The 23401-nt window shown below is 38.5% G+C and overlaps 2 protein-coding genes across 2 annotated transcripts; one reads left to right on the forward strand and one right to left on the reverse strand.

The window, feature by feature from the left end:
• The first annotated feature begins 2633 nt into the window (after positions 1 to 2633).
• Positions 2634 to 13152, forward strand: ugdh (UDP-glucose 6-dehydrogenase). The gene is made up of 12 exons (XM_038272830.1): positions 2634 to 2851; positions 4155 to 4316; positions 4803 to 4904; positions 4994 to 5194; positions 5267 to 5464; positions 7467 to 7614; positions 7928 to 8022; positions 8093 to 8223; positions 8944 to 9083; positions 9456 to 9547; positions 9641 to 9751; positions 12573 to 13152. Exons 2-12 carry the CDS (start codon positions 4155 to 4157, stop codon positions 12681 to 12683), a joined length of 1491 nt encoding a protein of 496 aa, XP_038128758.1. The 5' UTR covers positions 2634 to 2851; the 3' UTR covers positions 12684 to 13152.
• Positions 13153 to 13205: 53 nt separating this feature from the next.
• lias (lipoic acid synthetase) lies at positions 13206 to 22348 on the reverse strand. Its single transcript, XM_038272831.1, has 11 exons — positions 22187 to 22348; positions 21781 to 21947; positions 20129 to 20222; positions 18918 to 18998; positions 18203 to 18359; positions 17098 to 17155; positions 16892 to 17020; positions 16537 to 16682; positions 16390 to 16460; positions 16191 to 16302; positions 13206 to 13763 (listed from the first exon to the last, which is right to left on the reverse strand). Exons 1-11 carry the CDS (start codon positions 22268 to 22270, stop codon positions 13702 to 13704), a joined length of 1161 nt encoding a protein of 386 aa, XP_038128759.1. The 5' UTR covers positions 22271 to 22348; the 3' UTR covers positions 13206 to 13701.
• Between the last annotated feature and the right edge of the window lie 1053 nt (positions 22349 to 23401).

A 23401-nucleotide genomic window follows, 5' to 3' on the forward strand; every position in this document is an offset into this window, starting at 1 on the left:
CATTTTAATCGCACATTTTTTTCCTGATTGAAAATCATTTAAATACTCTCGATGACATACAAAAAAATACATACAGGCTAGGTTTGTGCCAATGTTCTTTTTTTTAAATGAAAACAGGTCACAGATACTGATTTATGCCATAGAAACATATGGCAAGAAGATGGGGAGGCATGTAGCAAAAAATAACAAATATGTAGCCAAAAAAAAGGCCCTGAAAACAGGCTGATGTAAAAGACAGTCTTTACAGTTAATACAGTCTTTTGAACAAAGACAAGCATTTTATCCTACTGCTATAAAATTTAGTAGAGTTAAAATTAGATGTTAATTAACCAAGGTAATAATGAACAATTTTCAATCAATACATCAAAATCAATAGACCGACATCACTAGATGAAGGTAGTCTATGCTCTCTAGAAAGTTACTTTTCAGCCTCTTAACAAAAATGAGAACACACACACACCCACTCACCCACACACACACACACGCGATACCGACGTGTTGCGTACACAGACGGCAAGAGTGCTGCTACGAGATTCCATTTCACCTCAGTAATCAGTTTTCTCAGCGTATTTCAGGTTGCTACTAGTTACCAGACACTCAACTTGTTTGTTGGTGGTGGGGCTTAAAGAAAAGGCACTAGCGTCACCCAGTGTATGAGCGTCTTTTTCCCTTGAGGAGCTCCGCTCTTGAAGCCTATGAGAAATGCATAGACTGGGGGAAAATAGCCCCGCCTTCCCGCAGGCTGCAGCGGGATGTACTTGGAAAATTGTACCATAAAACCACATAGCGTTAATCTCACGTTAAAAAAATTATCGCCGTTAAAATGGCCTCGCGTTAACGCGTTAATAACGCGATAATTTTGACAGCACTACTTTTTTTTTAGTTTAACTTGAGGATTTTTTTTGTATGAATAAGTGAAGCACTACTTAGACACACTTAGTGTGTCTAAGTAGTGCTACTTCTACCGTGGTACAATTTTATTACTCTACCAACCTCAAAGTCCTTCACTAAACAACTTGATTTATACATAAAAGGAAATTAAGTAAAGCTAACTGAAAGAAACTGTATGGATTTTTTGTTTAGGGGTGTCAGAGTAAAGGGGGTTGCTAATATACATGCTGCACCTTAAAGAGTTTAATGTGAAAAAAATATTTTGAACCTTTTTTTTCTTTTAACTGAAATTATGTAGTACTTTGTGTTTTTTTTAGCAGGTAATCAAATTCAATTCAGTTTGTTTTTATAGCGCCAATTTACAACACATGTAATCTCTAGGCACTTTACAGTTCACCAGATCATACAGTCAAATTGATTCAAAGTTTTCTATCTAAGGAAAACCAGTTGATTTAATTGACTCATTGACTGGAAGGCAATCCTCACACTAACCATGCTTGTAGCAACAGTGGAGAGGAAAAACTCCCTTTTAATAGGAAGAAAGCTCCAGCAGAACCAGGCTCAGTGTGAGCGGCCATCTGCTGAGGCAGACTGGGGTTCAAGGAGACAGAAGCAGAGATACAAGAAGCAGCTGTAAAAGGCGGTTCTGTCCAGGAAACACACAGCCAGGCAGACGACCTCTGAGCCAGCTCCCATGTCAGAGAATGAAGAGAGCACATCCAGCCAGTCAGAGTCAGAAAAACAGGACTAGACTGAAAAAAAAGGCAGATCGCCAACATCTATAAACAAAGATGTTGATGACAGCAGCACAGCCAAACAGGAACAGACAAGGCGAAGCTACTATGAGAAAAAGCAGAGAGAGCATAACATTAGAGATTGAACTATTAGATTCTGCAGATTGGGAGAATAGAGATAGAAAGAAGCAGAATGATGAAATAGAGGTCCCTTTGTCCTCCATCAGTCTAAGCCTATAGCAGCATAACTATAGGCTCTAACTATAAGCTTTATAATAAACAATATTAAATAATGTTAGTGACAAAACAGCTTCACAGGTCTGCCTAAAAAATGGATCAGACAGCTACAGCTAATCCAGAACGCTGCTGCCCGTGTCCTCACAAAGACTAAGAAAGTAGAGCACATCACCCCAGTTCTAAAGTCCTTCCACTGGCTCCCTGTATCTCAGAGAATAGACTTTAAAATACTTCTGTTAGTCTATAAATCTCTGAATGGCTTAGCACCTAAATATGTCACAGGCTTGCTATCAGTGTATCAACCCTCCAGACCACTCAGGTCTTCTGGCTCCAGCCTGCTCTGCATACCTAGAACCAGAACTAAATATGGAGATGCAGCATTTAGTTCCTATGCTCCACTTATCTGGAACAAACTTCCAGAAAACTGTAAAAGTGCGGAAGGAATGAGTTTCTTTAAATCAAGACTAAAAACACATTTGTTTGGGATTGCCTTCCACTGTTCGAGTTAAACAGTTCAACTGAAACATCATTAGTTCAACTTTTTTATTTTCTTTAGTCCAACTGTTTTTAATGTTCTTTTTTGTTTCTGCATTTTTTATTTTATTTTTTCCTACTTGCTTTGATTCTGTTTTATTTTACTATATTTTCGTCATGTAAAGCACTTTGCATTGTCCTTGTACTGAATTGTGCTATACAAATAAATTTGCCCTGCCTTGCCTAAAGATGCATGCTTTTACTTTGAAAATCCATCAGCGAGGACTTCCTAGAGCAAGAAGAACCTCCCCTCTTCAGTTTAGTTAAAGTCCAGGCTGCCTGTGGCTCGGAAACTTATCAGAGCTCCTCCACACTGCTTTGGTCCAGGCTAGCGGACCTTCCTCTATCCGAACACAACCGGACAGAACCGAAACTCGCGTCTGTTTGGACCTAAAGACTCTCCACCAGAGGAGCCGAACCACCACCTACTGAAGTTCACAGCTTATCGAACAGAGGTGAGGATGCATTAGCTGGGTTCTGCTAGCAAACCCGAACCGCCCATTCATTACCGCCGATGGGGGGTTTAAATATCTGCCTAAATTTAAGAGGACAGTGAATTAGTTTGTTCCTGTAACGGTCTCAGAGCCTCACAGAAAGCAGACTGGAAGCTCAGAGGTTTGCCTCCCCCTTTACTCCCCCTTTAGTAGACGTGGCTTTTCTGCGATGAAAAGGCTTCTTTATTCGCTCTACAGGCTGTGATGGTCCAGATGGTAGATTACTGCCAGGATTATAATCCACCCAGATTAAAGCTAGACTGTTTGTAACTCTGGTAATTTAGTTCATCTTTAGTTATTACTCCTTCTGGTTCACTACAAATGAAGCCGAGGTAACTTATTTAAATGGGGAAATAGTTTTTTTGTTTCAAAAGATTTATTTATTTAATTTAAATCATTAAATATAAGAAGGAAAATTAGATTGTATTCACATCTTCACTGTTTGCTTGCATTATTATTACTAGGAGAGATCTGGATTTTCCTGGCTGGAACTGATTTTTCCTTTTTTTTAAGATCTGAACTCCCAATACCATTTATTTCTACTAGCAGATAAAAAAGAGAAAAATAAACGTCTAAGATTTAAATAAAATCAGGGTTCTATTATATTTTTCGAATGTATACCTCAGATGTCCCTTTATCCTCATACATCTTTTCTATTAAACTCAACAGTTCCTTTATTTTGCCTGTTTTTTCTGCATTTATTGATTAGAATAATGGGGTTTCTTATTTATGATGCATTGAACTATCAGGGCAAATTAGGCCTGGCTATCACCAGGAAAGCATCATGGCTGACCCAGTTGCCTGCTAAATCTATATCTTAACAACGTGAAACCTGTTTTGCAATTTTTGTAGTAAGTAAAATGAGAATTAATCCACATCTGCATTGAAATGCATGCAGCACTATTGAATGAACACGCTCCAACTAGGCTGAATTAGAGGAAGAAGAAACACTGACCTAGATATAAAAGATACAACTTATTTAGCAGCTTCTTGAATAAATCTGTCAGTTTTGAATAAAAAAAAAGGAAATGCAGATAATACTAATTTCTTATGAAAGCGTATATTTCTATTCTTTCTGTTTTTGTTTTACTTTTTGTTGTTGAAGGGAATATTAGTCTAATCTAATTGGTACAACTTAGTTATTACAGCCGTATTCTGGAAGTGCTTAATCACAGCTGAAGGTCTGACCCAGCTGGCATTTAAGCCGCTCCATACGTGACTTTAGATGCAGCATCCATGTTCTTTTGCCTGTTTCCTCTCACAGATGTTTGAGATCAAAAGGATCTGTTGCATCGGCGCTGGGTACGTAGGAGGACCAACGTGCAGTGTGATCGCTCACATGTGCCCGGAGATCACTGTGACCGTCGTGGACGTCAACGAGTCCCGCATCAAAGCCTGGAACTCCGACACTCTGCCCATTTATGAGGTAGAATATAAGCCCTTTTGTCCGAAGCAATGAGGTTATAGGTAAAGGTTGAAAAGCGTGGAGATTTATGGTCGATCCTGAACAAGGAACAGTGGGTCACAGTTTATTAGCAGGAGAGATATTGCTGCGCTTGTTGTTTTAGTTTTATATCTCCTCTTATGCATGCCTTTTCTATTGGGTGTGGCTGACACTAGTTTGACGTGAAAGTTCAGCTTTACTTTCTTCTAAGCCACTCCTCATCTCAAGAGGTCTGACTGTTCAGTCGGTGGATTATTTTACATGTTACCAAGGAATCGCCATCTCATGGGTCAAGTTTGAGGTTAATCAGTTCCAGACTGTTTAGCAACTTCCCTACGTCAACCCTGACCGCAAACTATTGCGTCATCATGGGTGGGGGTGGAGATTGTGAACCTCTCATGTGTTTGAAACAGTTTTTCCCCCTGCTTACACACTCTGACTGCTGATCCCAACTTTATTTGATTTCAGCCAGGACTGAAAGAGGTGGTTGAATCATGCAGAGGGAGGAATCTGTTCTTTTCCACAGACATTCCCTCAGCCATCAAGGACGCCGACCTCGTCTTCATCTCTGTGAGTCACACCAAATGACCCCCGTCTCGTCCTGCGTCGGATTTATGTCTGTTCAAGGGGCTCTGATCATAACACCACCTCCTTTTTAGGTGAATACCCCGACGAAGACCTATGGAATGGGTAAAGGTCGCGCAGCTGACCTGAAGTTCATTGAGTCGTGCGCTCGGCAGATTGTGGAGGTTTCCGACGGATACAAGATCGTCACAGAGAAGAGCACCGTTCCCGTGCGGGCTGCAGAGAGCATCAGACGGATCTTTGACGCCAACACTAAACCCAGCCTTAACCTTCAGGTGTGTACTTTTACCTCCCACCACCGGATTCCTCTTTGTTTCCTGCTTCTGAAAATGAGCCTGCTGTCATAGGTGCTGTCCAACCCAGAGTTCCTCGCAGAGGGAACAGCAGTACGGGATCTAAAAGAGCCGGATCGTGTCCTGATCGGTGGAGATGAGACGCCGGAGGGTCAGAAGGCGATCAGAGCACTTTGTGCTGTTTATGAACACTGGGTCCCCAAGTCCAGAATCATCACTACCAACACCTGGTCGTCTGAGCTCTCTAAACTGGTGAGGGATGATAAATGAGCCACATAAACACTGGCACAATATCCTCAACTAAAGAAATGTTGATATATTGCATTTCAGTGGTAATTTAACACTATATGTTAAAATGGGGGTCGGCAACCCGCGTCTCCGGAGCCACGTGTGGCTCTTTAGCGTCCCCCATGTGGCTCCCTGGAACTTTTTCAAAAAATTATGAAAATTTATTTTTTTTTTTTTTTGGTTTGTTTTAATATGGTGAGCAGGAAGTCAAACAAAAATGTATTATGTTTTCCAATGCTGTAAACATTTTAATAATCAATAAATTTAAACAATATTTGCATCATAGCCATAGAGATCAGTTCGCTAAGATAGATGGATGGATAGTGCATCTACAAACTCTACTACTGCTGCTAGTTTTGTTGCAAGGATGGAAAACCGTCCACAGTTTAAACCGGTAGCGCTATGATGCAGTTATGGGAACTCTCTTTTCCCCACATCCTAAAAATCTAAACCACACCAAGGAGCGCTGGTGACGGAGGATGTGGGATTTCAGGGTTAGACAGCTCTGCTTTGATGTATCTTAGTTCCTGCTTGGTTCCTCATGACTCAATCAGCTCCTCCCAACAGAAACACGTTGAAAGATTCCTTTATTGTGTTTCTATAATTTCACCAATGCAACACAACTTACACCACGTGGTGAAGTGGTGCGCGCTGGGAGCGTTCACTGCTCCTCCCTCACCTCATGCTACTATGTGACATTTGCTCCAGGATAAACAATTAATCATGAATGCTTATTATATATTTAAGCCCACATAGTCCTTTTCTATAGTAGGATAATACAGTTAGAGCCCGTGTTGCCATACGAGGCTGATAGAAGACTTTTACATTTTTGCGGCTCCAGTCAGATTTATCTTTTGTTTTTTTTGGTCCAATATGACTCTTTGAGCAGTTTTGGTCGGTGATCCCTGTGTTAAAACAAAGGCCGTCTAGTTCAAATCAGTCCAGTTGATTCAAACCAGTTCCAGTCATTAAGTTCTAGTCAGATTCTAGTTCAAGCAGCTCTATGCAGTCCTCTTCATACAGAACTATTTTGTTCTTGTAAAGGAGTTATAATTCACAGCATGTTAATGTTACCTTTATGTTATCAGAGAAGCTCTAATTATTTGTTAAAGTTAACTATCTTTAACCCCCCTCAGAAAAAAACAAACCAATTAGGCAAAAGGTGACACTCAATATTTATTAATAAAGTCAATTACACCAATTTTTGACTACATCGATTTTTTTTAATGGATATTTCGTATTTAATTACGAATTTTATAGTTTAATAGTCTGTTTAATATTTGAATCATGGTATGTATTTGTTTATTTAGTCTTAATTTAACCAGATTAATCCCATGAGATTTAAAATCGCTTTTGCAAGAGAGACCTTGCCAAGAGGGCAGCCGTATATAACAATGTATTAAATAAATGAATAAATGTAACATCTATTTCTTGGCTAAATAAGATTTATTTATTTATTAATGTATTATGGACCTTCATATACCTGAGAGATTAAATAACAACTACTGTAAAAACCCGTCTTTTGACCTCCAATTCAGAAAACCTTGATTCATACTGCTAAGATTATTTACTTATTAAATTATTGTTTACTGCTTAAGAGCTTTAGCTGCTACTTGCTTCGGATATCAACCAATTTCTTCTACAGTATCATAGTAAATTAAAGTGTTTCGATCCAAAATTGAAACGGTATCATAGGAGAAAAATAACTTATTTTATATTGTGAAACCCTGAAAAAACAACACAAAACTAGATCATTATCTTTTATAACTGCGATATTAACATCAGTTGCATTAAATCTTCATTTTCCTAATCCTCTCTGTATCTAAGATCTATATTAGTGAGAGTCCAGTCAATGGACTGAACATAAATTGGCATGTGACACCAGTTGGGATTTAATATAAATGTAATTATCAGTTGTCTATAGATGTTTGGGATAGAAATGAAAAGTGACCCTAATGTTTCACAGGCGGCGAACGCTTTCCTGGCGCAGCGAATCAGCAGCATCAACAGCATCAGTGCTCTGTGTGAAGCCACGGGAGCCGACGTGGAGGAGGTGGCCAAGGCCATCGGCATGGACCAGAGGATTGGCAGCAAGTTCCTTAAAGCCAGCGTCGGTAAGAATCAGGACAAAAAAAAAAAAAAACTGGGAAAGGTGCCCTGTGGTGCAGAGCCTCCCTGATCGCTCTCAGTGGAATGTCCTTCAAACTTTATGTGGCTCGTTGTGTGAAGCTCTCCTTTACTTGTTTCTATTTCCAAGTTAAAAGAAAAAGCAATTTGCAGATAAACGGAGGATAAAAAGGAGGAACTTTAGCATTACTTCCTCACTGCAGCAAGTTAGGAGTGAAACGTGGCTGAGGATTAACCTGAACAATACACAGTGCAGCTTTATACGTTGGTGTTAGATTTTCTCACTGCTGCCCTTTTCAGGCTTTGGTGGGAGCTGTTTCCAGAAAGACGTGCTCAATCTGGTGTATCTGTGCGAAGCTCTAAACCTGCCGGAGGTGGCGTCCTATTGGCAGCAGGTGGGGACTATGACACAAAGATTTAGTTTTTTTTTTTTTTTATTCTAAAACATGATTCCTCTCCTCTCAGGTAATTGACATGAATGAATACCAACGACGGCGATTTGCTTGTCGGATCATTGACTGCCTCTTCAACACCGTTACTGGAAAAAAGATTGCTCTGCTTGGGTTCTCTTTCAAAAAAGACACGGGTGACACCAGGTCAGTCCCCTTCATGTCCTTTGGTTTGGTGGCCAATAGGAGGATAGTAGAGAAAGCTGAGAGCATTATAATCACTAGAAACATGCAGAGTTACGGCTTGTAACTCCAAAGTGAAAACACTGGCACGGCTTCCTTTAGACGGGCTCTTTATTAAACGCCGTGAAAACTACAGAAATAGAAGAAAAAGCTTTAGATATCAATACATTCACAGACAATCAGGTGACACGTGCTTTAACAGAAGTTACCTCGTGACCGCCTGTCACTTCGGAGGTCTTTAACAGTTGAATTCTTCCTCGTCCACTCTAAATTAAAATATAAAGTAATTAAAACACCATAACCAATAAAATTGGAAAATATTACAAACATAACTATAAATACCTTGGCAGCTACATTAAACACAAGGCTGCTATACATAGCTCTGTTCCAAGCTTCTACTCCTATGTTTATTCAAGTCGCGTCACTTTTCACATATACGCTAATCTCATGATAACTTTCAACAATAAATATTGCCATAATTTGACACATTCCCAAAACGTGAACCAAACAATGTAAAATACATTATCTTAACTATAAGAAATAAACATACATTTTTTCAGGAAATAAATTATTTCACTGACACTTCCACGGCTCGTCCCCTTTCTCCACTTGGAAGCTTGCCTAAGCTCACTGTAGTGAACTTCACTCCTAACCTCTCTTGATGCCTGCTTTTTATAACTCCAGGGAGTCGTCCAGCATCTACATATCAAAGTATCTGATGGACGAGGGAGCCAAGCTGTTCATCTATGACCCCAAAGTTCTTAAAGAGCAAATCATTCATGATCTGTCGCAGCCCAGCATCTCAGAGGACAACCCAGAAAGAGGTAAGAGAGAGAAAGTTCATGGCTTTGTTTGACCATGCCTGCAGCACCGGCTGGTTTAATGTTAAAGATTAATAGACACTCCACATGAATAACCTTGTGCTTTAAGATAAATCTTTATAGCAACTTCCAGATTACTTCTCTTTAGACTTTGAATGTTTTATGAAGCATCTTATCTGATTAAGTGTTAAACCTTCCCTCATATGATAAACCCCGATATTATTTAGGAGCATTTACACCCAATAAAACAGAAATTATGTTTAATTGCAACTTATAATTAAAGCATTTCTCTCCGGATTCTTAGTTTGGTGGTAGCAATAATGTCGCTCTGTTCTGCAAAGGAAAACTAATGAATCACTTTTTGCTGTTTTCTAGTGTCTGAGCTGGTGACCATAACCTCAGACCCCTATGAGGCCTGCCAGAGCGCACATGCATTGGTCATCTGCACAGAGTGGGACATGTTTAGGGTAACTATCACATTTGCCCATCATACACATTGATTTAGTCTTAGCAAGCATGTGAGCTTAAATTTTTACGATGTTGCTCCGTTGCTGCTATAGGAACTTGACTATGAGAAGATTTACAAGAAAATGCTGAAGCCAGCCTTCATTTTTGATGGTCGCAGAGTTCTAGACCACCTCCACGCAGAGCTGCAGAACATCGGCTTCCAGGTGAGCAGAGCAACTTCTGTTCATTTAGAGCTGCATTTGAGGAATTTCACCATTTTAAAAGCAGAGCATATTTTTACCAATCGTCTGGCTGAGTTCTGACTCATTTCACTCTGACTGATCACTTCTTGTATTAATATGATGCCATTTTAAAGCATCCAGCTTTATTGTAGCCCAAATATTACTGAATTAAAGGCTCAACTTATATGTACCAAAGGTTTTTAAGGTCGCTGTAATTGAAGTCTCTTGACCATGATGCCTTAGTCAGTTATAGGCTTATATCCAATCTTCCTTTCTTATCTAAAATTCTTGAGAAAGTAGTTGCCAAACAAGTGTGCAACAACTTACACCATAATAAACTTTTTCAGTCTGACTTTAGAGCTCATCATAGCACTGAAACAGCTCTGGTGAAAGTCACTAATGATATTCTCATGGCCTCATAGAAGGGTCTTGTATCTGTGCTCGTCCTGTTGGACCTCAGTGCTGCATTTGATACATCTGATCTTAATATTCTTTTAAAAAGACTTGGAATATTTTGTAGGAATTAAAGGAACAACATTTGACTGGTTTAAATCCTATCTGACTGATTTCAGTTTGTTCACGTTAATGACGAATCTTCCTCATGCTCAAAGGCAGTGTTGGGAAAGTTCTCTTTCTATGTGAACTAGTTCAAAGTTCAGTTCACACATTTTAAAATGAACTAGTTCAGTTCATAGTTCATAATTCAAAATTTTGAACTAAGTTCACAGTTCCAAAAAATGAACTAGTTCATAGTTCTTTTTTTTTTTTCATATATTGTTCAATTACACCATAGCCTACTGTAGAACCACAGACAGCAATTATTTTATCAGTTGTAACACTGAAACTGTGCGTCAGATTTCATCTTCATATCCAGTTTTGAATCCTTATCCAACCAGGGTTTACATTAGCATTGAGGGGACAGCATTTCCCCATTGTTGCTTTAATGCTTTGTTGCTGTCCATTCACTTCACACTAGTAGCAGCTGCAGCTTTCACCCCTACAGTATATTCTCAAAAACATCAGGAAAAATGTGCTGCTTGAATGGTCTTTTTTATGAGGAATTATTAAAAGAAAAACAGGAAAGTAGTCTTTAAGGTGCAAATGTTTTTTTAATTTTAATAATTTTTTCAATTTGAAATTCCATTTCAGTACATACTAAAAAGGAATCCTGGAAATTTATACCAGGCAGGTTTACATGAATAGTAAAACCCTCAAGAACATTTTACTAACACAAACTGAGGGACCAGGCTGAGGTAGGAATTTAAGGTTACTGAAGTGCGGATTTTTTTACTGAAAGCCGGCGGGCAAAGTTTGCAGAGAAATGTAAGATTGTTGCCATCATCCTCACCGACCACCTGGTCATAAAACTGTTTTAAGTGATCATACTGCTGCTTTGTCGCCTCCACGGTAGCCTCCATGCTGCTGCGGCTTCCACGCTGCGTTTTGTTTTGATGACGCACGCGGCTGTAGGCTACGACGCTGGTAGCTGGTGTTGCCAGATTGGGTGTTTTTCCCGCTACATAATAAGGCCTGTTTACGGTGTGATTTAGCCGGGGTTTCGCCTGGAGGACTCTATAGAAATCTGGCAACCTATTGAACGGAGTTGAACTGAGAGAGCGAGCCGTTCACAGACACCAGAATGAACGAGTTCACAACGTTCATCAGGCAGTAATACAGTACGTTCAGTTCACGTTCGCCCAAAATATGAACGAGTTCATGAACTTTCGTTCAATGAACGCGTTCAGGCACAACACTGCTCAAAGGTTACCTGTGGAGTACCACAGGGATCAGTGCTAGGACCAATTCTCTTTACTATATATATATGCTCCCAATCGGTAGAATTTTTGACAGCATGAGATTAATTTCCACTGTTATGCTGATGATACCCAGCTATATCTGTCCATAAATCTGGATAAGGCTAACCCGTTACATAAAAAACCTGGATGACTCTTAACTTTCTGCTCCTGAATTCAGACAAAACAGAAGTCATAGTGTTTGGAGTCTTTGAAAAAGAAGCAGATTAGTCAGTCACGTCATTTGGATGGGATTAATCTGATCTCTGATAATAAAGTAAAAAAATCTTGGTGTCATTTTTGATCAGCACCTGTCATTTAAATCCCATATCAAAGAGGTTTCTTTCATCTGCGGAAAATCTCTAGTTTGAGTGGGTTGAAATAGGCACTTCCTGTTGCCATGGTGACTTGTCGAATCAGGGCTGCACTGATGCTGGCTTTTCATACTTGTTACGCATGTGCTCAACTCGAGTGGATCTACTTAGTTGATTGAACTAATTCAAAGAAGCCGTTTTGAAACCGAAAACGCAAGAGTTGAAACGGGTAGATCAGTTTAGAGTTGCAGATTTGAATCTGAGTTGGATAAACCTGCTTCTTGAAACAGACCCCTGGTCTTTACTAAGGATTTGGTCCCATAGGAGTTAATGATAATCTCTTCTCAGCAGTTTGCTGCATTTTCATTAGTTTTTTTTAACTTGCAGTTGTTTTTTTTGCTACTCAAAGCATTTAATGCTGTTTGCATATTTTCTATTACTGCTGCATTTTTTTTCTGCAGCCTTTTCCACCGCGTCCGTTTTTGTTTTTCATTCATATTTACAGTATTTTGCAAATTTGCAGGGGGTTTGGACCTCTTGGCCACCGTCATTATAAGCTTTTTGCCAGTGAGGGGTGCAGTAATGCTGCAACTTAAGAAAAAAAGGCATTGTCCCTTTTGTACATGAAGCAGAATACAGACTGTGCACCACTCGGTTCAGATTTCTATTTGTGTGGCTAATTTCATCTTATTGCAGATCGAGACCATTGGAAAGAAAGTGACCTCTGCTAGAATCCCCTACACCCCAGCAATCGTTGGACCACGCACCGCTGCCACCGAGCCTCCCACCAAGAAGGCAAAAGCCTGAAAGATGAAACCCCCCCCCCGCCTGCTGAAATGGGCAACGCCATCCTCCTGCTTGACTTTTCATTTCCACAGCAGAGGGGAAGGGGTCTGAACAGCATCCTGTCCGCTGTCTGCCCAATATTGGCTCGCTGCTTCTCATCAGTCTCAAAGTTGCTGCAAATCAAATATCTTTTATATTTCTGTAACGCTATCATTCCAAACACCACAGCCAGAATTACATCTAGCACATGCATCAGATGACCTGTTTTTATAGAAACACTATATACGCAGGTTTATTTTCTTATATAATGAAGCTGTTCTTAAATGCAAAGTTTTATCTTTTCCTATTACTATTTTTATAAATCATGTTGCTGTATGCTAAGTGTTCATTTAAGGGGCCAATGCAATAAAATGAGAGACCTGTAATTCTTTAGATACCGTACTTTTTATACATGTATCACCTCCAATAAATCTGTCTTTATAAGTTTAAATCTCATTTATAAGCTTCATCTCATGCAAATGTATCCAGACACATTTCCCCCTATATGTTGGAAACATGGCTTTAATGGTACAAACATTTGGAAGAGGAGTACAACTTAAGTTTAATTGCACACAAGCTCATTTCAGTTTTTTAGAGACTCCTGCCAAACGTGATCTCAGTAACATGCGGCTGAAGAGCTTTAACTCCATGTCCGGTTGGAGGCAGGAAGTGACTTCTAATAAACAGTAAAATATCCAGCTTCTGCTCCTGGCTGGTGGGATTTTCAGCTGGCTGATGTTTCTTTGAACAGAGGTTTCTCTTCTGCTCCTTTATGATCGTTTCCCTCAACAAACTGGCAGCCGTTCAGGGCGGCTGCACGTAAAGATAAAAAACAAAACTAGCTTCCTGAGGAAACAAACAATTGGTTCTAATATTGTTTGTCAATATTAAAACTAAACACACTCCTTCTCTCTTGGGACTGAGCTGCTATTCCTGCCAAAAATCACAGACATGGTTTAACGACTAGAAGACAGAATGATCAGATGCTTTAAGAAGCCTCTCATTCCGCTGCAGGGATTTCTGCTTTTCTCTTCTTCAATAGATTCTTCAGGAAGAATTCACCTGTAGGATGGAAAAGAAATGGCCTTTACACTCATTACCAAGTACGGCACAGACAGGCAAATATTTGCCTATAAGTTTTAAGGAGAAACGAGATGGGTTACCTTAATATTTAAGAGAATATTGGAATTTATAACACTCCTTAATCCAGACGACCAGAGAGACTAAACCTCTCCCTGATTATGTTTCTATATTTATTTCCACCCCTGCTAAAGATGTGTAAACAGCCTTAAAATCTTTATTTAAAAGTACCATAAACCACATCATTAAATAAAAAAAACAACTTTATTTTAAAGAGATTAAGAAGAAGAAAACATTCCAGGTTATTTAATGCAAGCTTGTGTCCTTTTTAGGGTCATCTTAACGAGTCGTTATGACTTCCTAATCAGACTTGGAAAAGTTTTAACACCAGATACTCTTCAACTGCAGCTGGGATTCAAGTATTTTAAGGTGAATCTGTGTTTCAATGAACTATTAATAATGAATTACTTCCTAGACTGACTAGCAGCCTGTTTCAGTCACTTTGCAATAATGCAGAGAAATAAAAAAAAGTTGAATGTCCTAAACGTAAGACTGTTTGTTGAATTGTTGTAGTTCTTAAACAGTCAGCAAGAAAAACAAATTAATTCCTGAACTTTAAAAATAAATAAATGAACAGATAGAGAGCAGGAGGCGTCTTTGACAATCCAGAGGTTAGTAATAACAAGCATATACTTTGGTCCTGATGAATGAAGTATCCTGTCCATTAGGGGTGCCATCAATGATTACTTTACCCATCAATTTATCTGTTGATCATTTTTTTGATTAATATTTGAATAACAAAACGAACATTTTAGAGTCTCTCTTCTCCCCATTTAAGATCAATTACTAAATCAGATGACGATTATTTCAATCATCAATCATGATTAATCCAATTAACTGTTTCAGATCTACTATAAACTATCATGTGCTTTGACCAGATGATGCCAATATTGTGTTGTTTCCCCCAGAGTCCTGCTTCCTAAAGCTAAGAGCTGCCTCAACTATAGCAGCAACATATAAGTTACTGCAGTTATTATCCTGTGCAGCTAAGGATGATATATATATATATATATAGTCAAATACCTTAAATATTTTAACATCATTACAGTAGCCTGAACCATTGTTAATATTATTTCATATATAGACATTATTATCGTTTGATGTGTCGGCTGCTTTAAGTTCTGCAGAAAGGTCTTTAATAGACCATTGCTGTGCTGAGGGGGATCAGAGAAAAGACCAAATGTTTCCTGACAATTACCTGCATGAGGGTTACTGCTTTACTGGGAATGACATCCTCTACCTGAATAGACTGCTGGATCCCACAGAGAACAGAGCCATGCCTTTATCGTTACAGAGGATCTATGTTGGGGCTCAGGATTTCTGCTAGTGGTATTGTTCCTTATATGCCTTAGCAAAGCCCCTCTTTGCTGCACCATCTGATGTGTCTTTGGTTCATTATCTTCTCCATCCACAGAAGAATTAAATCAATAAGGGATTCTACATTATTGCATATTACATGAATTAGGCTACTCATCACAGAGGAAGCACTGATGTGTAGCCTTACTGTAGCCCCAAAAGGAGGGGGGGGATATAAATGCATGCCACACTTTTCAGTTGTATTTATTTGAAAACAACATTTCCTTGTCCTTTTACTTTAAAAGGTAAGCACTACCGTGTGCTTCTCTGTCGGAATCTTAATACAGTACATTATGCACACTGAAAATAAGGTTTAAGGATTATTATATAAAATTACTGTATCGTTAGTTGTGAACTTTTGCTGCTAATCGGCTTCATGACTAAGCATGACTAAGCCTAATCTCCTCAGGGTTACTCCAGGTCATCTGAGGAAACTTTTCACCTGAATGTTGTTGACAGAGTAGTTCTCTGCTATTGCAGACAATTTTACATTTAAAGCTACTTTAAAGGACATTCTGACAAAAAAGGACCTGCTAAAATCAATGATCTTTATTCTTCCCTGAGGGAAACGATCTTCTAGCAACAGTTTGTTAAAAATGTAAATATTATTTAAGGTTTCAAAGGAACAAAAGAGTTTTTCAGTCTGTCAGTCCAACAGCGGATATCTGCACCCCGATCGAATTAAATTAGAGCTCAACGGTCTGACAGTGATCCAGATCCATCAGGATCGTTCTGCCTGAACCCACCTTGAACATTGGGGTCAATCATTGAAGGCTGCACCAGGAATTTAAACTTTAAAAGCCTGAACCATAAATTTAAACTCAATAAAGCATTTCTATAAAAATAGAATGATCCTTCTAACAGCGAAAACCCCAAATCGTTAAAAGAGCACATAAGGATAAAACCGTGCAGAGAAATCTCCTCCTTTTAACCTCATTCTCAAATCTTAACAATTCTGCACCTTTATTTTATTCGACTTTATAAAAAGCTCACCTGCTTTGTAGGAGGACCGAACCAGAGGCCCGCTGGCTGTGTACGCAAATCCCATATCGTTCCCAACCTTCTCCCAGTGAGCAAACCTTTCCGGTGGGATGTATTCCTCCACCTAAACCCAACCAAACATCAGAATTATGCCTCCATTTGAAAATAATGACTTTGGCTTTCCTGTTTCTGCAGTAAGCGGAGGACTTACCTTAAGGTGGCGCTTTGTGGGCTGCATATACTGACCGAGGGTTAGACAGTCCACCCCTGCCTCTCTCAGCTCTGAAACGTCACCACAGCAGCAGTAAAACATCTGTTCCTGCCAGCCTGTGAGTGTTTAACTGCAGCTGCTACCAACCAGTCATGGTGTTGATTATCTCCTGGTCACTTTCTCCAAGTCCAAGCATGATGGAGGTCTTTGTGAGCACGCTGGGTTTAACCTTTTTGGCGTGTTTCAGCACACTTAGGGACTGGTCGAAATTGGCTCTGGGGTCCCGAACATGCCTGGAACAGATTAAAGGAACTTTCACATTTTTTCGGCATCTTGCACCACCTGGTGGTCAGATTGAATCAAGAGCAAGACATCCCTGCAGAGTGCTTGAATTTACAGAAAGCAGCAGGGGGCTCATAGCTAAATGGTTGTTAGCCTCTAACAGAAAATAAAGGATATAAACTGGTAAATTACAGAAGTGTGAAATGTGGCGTTTGCACACCTTTGCAGCTCTCGAACCGTCTCCACATTGTGGGCGTATACGTCTAAACCCGACAGGGCGATCTTCTCTACAGCTGCCAGGTCACCGCGGAAATCAGGGGTCAAACATTCAACCAGGATGTCAGGATTTCTGGACACAGCAGAAAAAAAACATGAAAATATATGCATGGAAATCCATTTTTTCAAAATCCATCTGAGAGCTTTTACCTCTCCTTCAGGTTAGAAACAGTTTTGGCAAAGTGTTCTGCACCACCATCAGCAATATCTGCAAAGAAGCAGTGATATTAGAAGAGACGGATCATCCACATGCACCAACTGAAATACTAATGATGAGTTTGCAGAGATTTAAATCAGATAGTTGCTGGGTATCAATCCTGACCTGGACATATTCTTCATGTTCTGTCCTTTCTTTTCCCAACATTGCTCAGCTTTGGTTCTACTTAAACTTGCAGCAGATTGAGAATGCATGTAGTTTTTATTTTACTAGTAAAGCGAGGACAGCTTTCTGCTCATTACTTTTCTGGGATGGGGTTTGGGGATTTAAGTTTAGGCTATAAAAAGGGTTTGGAATAACAAAAAAAAAGTCCTCAGTAAGTAAGTATTAAAAGGATGGTTTTAATAATTTCCTTTAAAATGTAATCATTCCCAAGGCGTGTAGTTGCATCAAAAAAAGAAGTGAGTTTGTGCTACATGGTCCAGCTACTGAAGATAAATGGGCCAGAAATTCCTGTCTAGGATTTCCATATATATTCTAACGTAGAGAAAAGTTGAGAATAATTAAAGTTTGGGAACTTTTTTCTTTCACACCATTGGAGGTGTTGGTGGGTTTTTTCAGATGGTTACATTTCTGCCCAGGGTGGTGATGCGTCTGCACCAGTTTTAAAAATGTCATTGATTTTTATTTTGTTTTGAACTCTCCATTTTAAATTGCATTTTAGTTTTACTTTTTTTTAGTATTTCTTAGCTAGTTCAGTTAATATCTTTTTTTAAAAGTTGTTTCCATTTAGTTTTATTAGTAGCAACTATAGTTTCAGTCTTCTATGTAACACAACTTACATAATGGAGGAATAAAAAAAAAAGAATAAAGAAATACAATCAAAGATAAGGACTGACTGCTGCAGCAACTTAGTGATCAGACTGCTGGCATAATGCAGTACAGCTATAAATATTAATGCATTATGATTAAGACACAAATGAAAACTAAGCATATTTTCTCCTGATAGTTTTATGGACCCTTATTACGGTTTCAGTTTGTTTTGTTAACAATCATAACCTTGGTCGATGCAAACAAACTAAGAGAAGAGACTTTTACCATCTCTGTCAACCGAAGTCAAAACCACATAGTCCAGCCCCCAGGCTGCGATAGCCTTGGCAGTGTTGTAAGGCTCGTCTGGGTCCAGAGGAGGGGGCCGGCGGGCTGTCTTCACCGAGCAAAACCTGCACCCGCGTGTACATGTGTCTCCCATTAGCTACCAGTAGAAGGGGAGAGAAAAAAATAATGTGTTACTGGGAAAAGCATGCATGCAGTAGCAAGTCAGCAATTATAATGGATTCTCAGCTAACCTGTGAAAGATTAACATGGTTTGATTATGTTTGTTTAGTTTTTTAGTAAGGCAGAAACTCTGGATTAGTGAATGCATGGAGAATATCAACCTGTCGGTCCGTCCTGTATATTTGGTGGAGGAGGGATGGTGGTATGGGGCAACTCTGCTTTAACAGAAGATCAGCTTTGGAGAAGGCCTTTCTGTTCTACTTCTACTACACTATACTGCTGAGCTTTGGACCAGAACTATAGCAACACAGTTTTATGCATTAGGTTTGAACCAATCTATGTGGTGAACTTAAAAAGAGAAAACCAATCAGACTTCCTCTTTCATCCCCCAAATAACGGATAAATACGAGGTCCACTTCTAATAAAGTGGACCTCGATCCAACCTCAGATTCTGTTGTGCATACATCCTGCATCTTTAGGCGTTAAATAGAAAAAAAAACTCTTTATACACTGTAAAATGGTGGTGGAGGCTCACCATGATGGTGGCTGTAGCTGTGGCGTACTCTCCTCCACCCCAACACTCTCCGATGTTTGGACACCTGGCCTCCTCGCACACCTGAAGAAATATACAGAGAGCCATCATTATTAAAGAAACAACAACACACGCAGGATTATTTAAACCTCTCTGAGCTGTGCAAAACAACATGCTGTCAGTAAAGGCAAGAGTCAAACGGGTATACATCCAATTTCCTATTTAGAGATGGCAGACATTTAGTATGAACAGAAGCCCTTCATGTTAATCAGATGCATCCCTGAAAATATATAAATCAACATGTTTAAATTTTGAATTTTGCTATGATAGCACTGATTTTAACACATCTAGACTATTCCCTAGTTTGGTCAAATATTACTTGTCGAAATATAAATAAACTGCAAATTAAAAAGAACAGAGCTCCTCGTGTCACACTTAGATGCATCTCTTGGAGAAGTGTCATATTTTTGCAGAAAGATCTCAAGTCTGTATCAAAATTACCTCTAATTTTGTTAAAGATTATTTTATTTTAGTATAGATCACATTTGATCAGTAGCAGACATGCAGCTGAAGGTAACTTCATCCTCAGAGGAGAATGTTGGCCTAGTGGTTAGAGCAGTGTGCTTATGTTCTGAGAGGGTTGCAAGTACCCAGTTAAATCCCCACAGCCTCCTCTCTGGGTCCCTGAGAAAGACCCTTAACCCCACACTGCTCCCTGAGCGCCACACAATGGCAGCCCACTGCTCCCCAAGGGGATGGGTTAAATGCAGAGGTAAATTTCTCCTATGCGAGATCAACAAAGTTTAATTATGTTTTTTTGTTTTGTTTCTTTTTCACCAAACTACATCAAGCCCACTACCTACGTTTTGTAAAACTGTAAATAATTAGATCTGAGATACAGATGGATGGATGGATGGATGGATGGATGGATGGATGGATGGATGGATGGATGGATGGATGGATGGATGGATGGATGGATGGATGGATGGATGGATGGATGGATGGATGGATGGATGGATGGATGGATGGATGGATCTTTTATGTTTTACACTCTGTACTGATTTATTTTTTTCTTGCTATTTATTATTTTATAGTAATCTTGGAGTTTGTAAATATATTACTTTCATTAATTTACATTTTGTGTAGGACCCAATGAAGAGCTATTAATAATTACACCAAAGAAGTTATGATTTAAGTTTCATTCTGATTCAAACCGTGTGCAGGTTGAGGTCTCTCAGTGAATTCTTCAGCTTGTTGAAGTTTTTCCCAATTGGGATCTCTGTCTTCAGCCATGGAGGAAGCCTCAGCCTAACAGAGCAGCAGAAAACGTCACAGACACAGACTTGATTAATGACCCAAACCAAGAATCCTTTCCCCAACATGTATCTGATAAGCATACATGTTAGTTAAATACACAAATAATAACCTAATCTATGTGTTGAAAGGTATTAAAAAACGTAATTTACCATATTCTCAGTGTCATACATATTCATAACCTACCATATTTTTTCACGTTACAACTGTCATAATCTTTCTTCTTTTTTTTTTTGATTTTGTGTAATTTAGACCAAAAAAAAAGAAACTGATGCAAGCTTTAAAAGTAATTATAAATAATCATGTAAAGATTAATTCTTGAAGAAACCCAGTTAAATATATCAAAGGCTAAAGGAAAACAGCTCTAAACCATGTCTTAAAAATAAGAAGTATGGTTGGTTGAATGTATATATATGATTAGCACAACATATACTTGTGTTAGAATGGCCTAGTCAAAGCCTGAGTTAAATCCGCTTGATAATCTGCAGTAATAATTAATTATCACAGATACTGTCTATCTAATCTGGATTAATTTGAGCTCTACATTAACATATGCAAAGCTGAACACTAGGGCTGCAACTTTTTGGAAAGATTATTTTGCGAATCGATTACTCTGTCAATTGTTTTTTTTTGATTAATCAATTAATAATCGGATAGCCAAAGGTTCCTTATAGAAGATTTTTTTTAATTATTAAACTAAAACTTTTCCACTGAAGGAGTTCTTGTTAGAGCACATTGACAGGCAAACAATTTTTTTTTAATCCTAAATGCATACATTTTTTTTTTTTACAGTCTTGGTATAATTACTGCACTAAGTTGGCCGCCTTATCAGCTAAAAGCGGGTTTTAGAGTCTCGATACTCCAGTAAACAATTAACCGATTACCAAATTAGTTGAAGATTATTTCAATAATCGACTAATCACTATTAATCCAATTAATTGTTTCAGCCCTACTGGAAAGGATTTAGTCCAAAAGAACATTTTCAGTGTGTCATTCAGATCAAGGTTGAATAAAAACTCAAAGTGAATTATTTAGATATTAAAATCCAAAAAGAGAGCAAAAACCAAGCTTTATAGTAGATCAGTCTGTCTGCAGTCTGTTTGTTGGGATCTGCCGCATAAGATCCCAGTGAACTACAAGCTATTTTTCCCATAATATAGGAAAACGTCTAGGGGATATGATATCGATTCAAAGAACTACTGTACATGATCTTTGATTTAAAAAAAAAAAAGTTAAAAAGGTTAAAAAACAAACCACTGGACCAAGTTTGAAGACGTTTCTCTTCCATCCAGGAAGCTTTTTCAATTCAAAAGCATTTAGATTGAAACATTTTGAATTTAAAAATATTCCTGGATGGTAAGCGAAAAGTTTTCAAACTGGGAAACAAATTCCAGTGGTGTGTTTTTTAACCTTTTTAACTTTTGTTTTTGAATGACTATGATCTGGATGACTGAGAATTTTCCCCAGCATGATCTTTGATGCTCTCTGATAACACAGAGAAAGTAAATAAACTAGCCCAGCTTTCTGCTTTTTATCATTTCAGGTGATGTACCTCTCCCCCTTCTGTCTCTTCAGGTTGCCTCTGTACTCAGCCCACTTGCTCTTCTCAGATAGTTCCCCTGAAATAAAGTCCTCCAGCCCGGGTCCCTCCTGGCTCTGAAGCTCCTTCTTTCTGTCTGGAGAGGACTTTGGTGCAGTGGTCAAGCAGCTTGTGTACACCTATAAACAGAAGCGGCTCTGTTAAACTAAAGCATTTATTAGCCAACTATAAGGTAGAAGAACCACCGAACAGATTCTGCTCTGGTAGCTGTCAGCAGCTTCAGCGGCGCTGTTACAAAACAAACTCTGTTAGCTAATGTTAGCTCCTGTCCTACTGACCCCGTTTCTAAGGCCTCGTTTAGGGGACAGGTAACGGTTTAAATATATTTTTAGATGTCCCGGTTCTCACGGATACTTACATGTGGGACCGACCTGCGACTTAACCATAGGTGGTTAGTAGAAAAGCGACCCGCGACACAACAACTTTGCTTTAACAACGCCATGACAGGGTAGCAAGTCACTGGAAAGAAGCAAACATCGGCAATCAGCTGCTTTGGGCTGATGTGGCATTCTTCTTCTTTTCTATTGTGGCGGATCACAAGCAACTTTAAGGTGCATACCGCCACCTACTGTACATGAGTGTGTAGCATGCATATATATATATATATATATATATATATATATATATATATATATATATATATATATATATATATATATATATATATATATATATATATATATATATATATATATATATATATATATTCTGTAGATAAATAAACAATGCTTTCCTTAATATGTGAATATCCTTTATATTTCATCCATTTCCCAATATTCCTTTGAGACTCTATTCTTTGCCTGTCCTTCCAACAATCCTTCTCAATTTCTCCCTTTCATTCAAAAGTTCAAAAAAAGTCCAGTGGATTCCAAGTCCAGTTCAAATCTTGTAAACCAAGTCCAGTGCATTTTTTTTTTTTTTTTTTTTTTTTTTACTTTTACGGAATGACTATGACCTGGATGACTGGGAATCTTCATCAGCATATTGCACTCCATTTTGGGAAAAATTCTCCCTTTCATGTTCATAAGTTTTACAGTTCATCAGTACATGTTCTACATTCTCTTTTTCCCCACATTCTTCACATTTATCATTATTTTTCCTCCCTATAAAATATGAATTGTCATTTAAGTAAGTATGACCCACTCTTAATCTGATAATTACTTCTTCCCTTCTGTTTCTCTCATTAATGACTCTATTTATTACTGATTTCATCAACTGGAAAATATGCAACATCTCATGTTTTAAAACTTTTCATAACAACAGCAATACCATGAATTGTAGAAGATGTACTGTTACTAAAAACAATATATATATATATATATATATATATATATATATATATATATATATATATATATATATATATATATATATATATATATATATATATATTAGTGCTGTCAATCGATTAAATTTTTTAATCGCGATTAATCGCATCAATGCCTGAGTTAACTCGCGATTAATCGCATTTTAATCGCACATTTTTTTCCTGATTGAAAATCATTTAAATACTCTCGATGACATACAAAAAAATACATACAGGCTAGGTTTGTGCCAATGTTCTTTTTTTTAA

Source organism: Cyprinodon tularosa, unplaced genomic scaffold (genome assembly GCF_016077235.1).
Source record: "Cyprinodon tularosa strain WSP-4 unplaced genomic scaffold, ASM1607723v1 ctg841, whole genome shotgun sequence".
Lineage (NCBI taxonomy): Eukaryota > Metazoa > Chordata > Actinopteri > Cyprinodontiformes > Cyprinodontidae > Cyprinodon > Cyprinodon tularosa.